General features: G+C 55.4%; 1 protein-coding gene across 2 annotated transcripts in view; it reads right to left on the reverse strand.

The window, feature by feature from the left end:
• M6PR (mannose-6-phosphate receptor, cation dependent) overlaps positions 1-1,472 on the reverse strand; it is a 7,674-nt gene extending 6,202 nt beyond the window's left edge. The window contains exons 1-4 of one of the 2 annotated variants that reach the window (XR_003096041.1): positions 1,299-1,471; positions 561-727; positions 356-465; positions 1-37 (exon numbers count right to left, since the gene is read on the reverse strand). The exon at positions 1-37 is cut by the window's left edge and continues 115 nt beyond it. Coding sequence is in view for 1 of the 2 variants with exons in the window: in XM_025214392.1 (XP_025070177.1) it covers positions 1-37; positions 356-465; positions 561-727; positions 1,299-1,471 (487 nt within the window). In the remaining variant the exon portion in view is untranslated. Of the gene's footprint in view, positions 38-355; positions 466-560; positions 728-1,298 lie in introns of both variants that reach the window. The other variant, XM_025214392.1, reaches the window with a different exon arrangement.
• Between the last annotated feature and the right edge of the window lie 1,530 nt (positions 1,473-3,002).

Below are 3,002 nucleotides of genomic sequence, written 5' to 3' on the forward strand. Positions count from 1 at the left end.
CCTTGTTCCGCTCCTCCCATGCCATAGTGAAGCTGTCCTGCATGTGGTAGAGAAGGAGACCAGTCTAGAGAAATACACCCCTGTCCCCCCTTCCCAATGGTCCCACCCATCCACAGAGAGGCACAGAGAACCTATGCCCACCTCCCCAAGGGCTCATGCCACAACTAACCCCAATCTCAGCCCTTCATACTAAAACCCCAATGTAGCTGGCTGCCTGCTAAGCCAATCAAAAGGTAACACCCTCTACTGGTGCACAGGCCCATTGCTCAGTGGTGAGGACCAAAGAACCCATCCCCAGCGCTCCCTCGGTTTCCCACACGCAGCAGCCATTCCCCAGCTCCCAAAGGCCACTCACATTCCGGGCCTTCCGGTTGCATGAGATCATTATCAAGGCCTTTCTCTTCTCATAGAGGCAGTGAGAACCATAGGAGTCGCCTCCCTTGTAAATCAGCAAGATCCAGTCACCTATGAAGAGAAACAATGGTCAAGCTGCAGGCTGGGGCAAGGGGCTCTAGCAAAGTCAGGCTCAGGGCAAAGTGGGAGTTCAAGGGGATTCTTACTGCCGTTGATGATTTGGGTCTCGTTGATTCTCCCGATCACCGTCTTCTTTTGGGTCTTCCCATTGGTCTGCACAACGCCCGATTCGGCCAGAGCGCTGCTGACCTCCCTGCACACCCGGAATTCGTAGGTGTAGTTCTCTGTACCCGAAACCACATCTGTGTGAAACCTGCAGTGGGGGCAGGTGCCAGAGACTCTATTTAATCCCACTCTGGGTCCCATGCTCCCAAGCACTCCTCCATGCTAGAGCCTCTCCCTCAGGGCCAGTCAGACCCTGCATGAGTCAGAAGTGTGGGCCTACCCGCCTCAGAGAGGACACCTCACTCCCCACCCCTCCATCAACAGGATCATTGAGAGGGGAAACCCCGTTGGCACCACAGCAGGGAGGGCATGGACATACCTCCTGCCTGGACATACCTCCCTGGATGTGGAGAAAGGCAGTGTCTTGTCACTGCAACCCATTCAGGCCCTCAGAGGGATGGCCAAAACTGCCCAGGAGGGTGCTTGTGAGTGCAGACTATGCCAGTGGTTCTGTGCTGGGGGCTGCTTCCTGCCAATTAACAGGCTGGGATCCTCCAGGCTCATTTCACCCAAGCTGTCAGGGGCCAAGTGAAGCCAGTACCCTAGAGACACCCCACTGCCATCCCCTGCAAGCCAGTCAGCAGCTCTAGAGCTGAAACTGGATTGGACAAGACCCACGCCCAGGCCCTACAGCAAGCCAGCAGGTACCTGCACCCTACCTTGCGCCCATCAGGGGCCCCAACTTCTTCAGCAGGTCCTTCTCCGTCTTTGATTCTCTGTCCTTGTCCCCAACCAGATCACAGCTCTTTTCCCCTCCCTGCTCTGCTGCCATAACCATGGCCATAGCCAGCAGGAGGAGCAGCACAGCCCGGGCATGGCAAAAAGGTGACATCCTGCATGCACGCCAGTGCAGGGGCAAATAGAAAGGCCAAGGATTAGCCCTTTAGAACACTCCTCCACATCCCAACACAGAGACAGTGCTTAGCTGCTTCCCAGTCCTGGCTGAATGAGGGAGCAGGGCCCAGAACACCTTAGAGACCTCAAGAGACACAACTCCCAGCTCCAGCCCAGTCAAACAGCCAATGCAACATAGGCTGTGCTAGGCTGAACAACGATGGAAATTGGGTTCAGCTCCAGAATAAGTCTTTGCCTGCTGTACCCCTAAGGGGCATCTGTCAGTACACACAACCCTCCTAGCATTCCCATCCACTGTCTCTGCCGTACTTGGGGGGGAGGAGAGGGGGAAGCAGGATGGAAACCAGGGGTGAGAGGGGAGGGTTGGAGTGACTAGGGTTAGTCAGGCTTGATCTGTTTCAAGTTCCTTAACCCTAATAATGGTATCATTATCATTATTACAGCTACTACTACCACTAGGTTGCCCTTCCCCTAGCTTCCTTTTGCTGAGAATCTGAAAGCCCTCTGCATGTACTACATCTGGTCAGCCCAGAACAGTCCTATTTCACTGGTGGGAAAAATGAAGCACAGAGGTATTTGAGAATAAGACTGACTACAGAATCAGTGGCAGAGCTAGTCGTAAAACCCAGAAGCCCTGGTTTCTACTGCTGTGCCTCAGTCATAAGATCATACCTTTCATTCAGCTAAGGGAAGCAGACACTCATCCTCCCAACTACAACTCCCAGTAAAAGTTCAGACACTTGTAAAAACTAATTCGCAGACACAAAATGTTTTACACAGAGAAGGCGGGGGCTGGAAGCCTATGAGCGTTCCCAGTATTCAAAGTATTGCTAGGTCTGTTGCTAAAGCTGGTAGCTGTCTCTTGGCTGCTTACTGCACTGTGCAGGGCAGGCAAATGAAAGGGAAAGGTAATTGTCATTTTACAGATGGGGAAACTAGGCACAGGCAGCTTGTGACTTGCCCCCTACCAGGGCACAAGAACAAGAACTCATTCATAGCCTTGTGTTCAGTCCCGTGCCCAGAGCGCGCCTCTCCCAGCCTTCTGCTGGGCTCCTCTGCAGCTCTTTTACAACCTGCCTTCATCAGAGTGGAAATGGCACAACAGCACCACCGGTCCCCAGCTCTCTGGGATCTTTCACGCCCTGCAGACTACATGCGAACGAACCGCCCTCCCCTGCTGAAATAAGGCCACCTCACGTGAAGGGCATTAGAGAACTTGGCCCTGCTGCTGTGCAGGAACCGCAGGGCCAGGGCGGCACTCTGCATGTCACCTGGCCCAGGGGAGGCCAACCTGCTGCTGCCGCGCCCATGCCTATGCCAGCAGCGACAGGGGCAGCCCCCGGGGGGAGGGGACCAGAGAGGCCGGGAAGCAGAAAGTAGAGCAGAAGAGAACCGGAGCAGCCCTCGGTCGGGGCCCAACTCGCCTACCCCGACCCCTGCCTGAGGCAGGGCCCATCCAAGCCGCCCCCACACGGCCTGACGCGCGGCAACCACGCCGCTGGCCACGC

This window comes from Alligator sinensis, unplaced genomic scaffold (assembly GCF_000455745.1).
Source record: "Alligator sinensis unplaced genomic scaffold, ASM45574v1 scaffold1129_1, whole genome shotgun sequence".
In the NCBI taxonomy this organism is placed as follows: domain Eukaryota; kingdom Metazoa; phylum Chordata; order Crocodylia; family Alligatoridae; genus Alligator; species Alligator sinensis.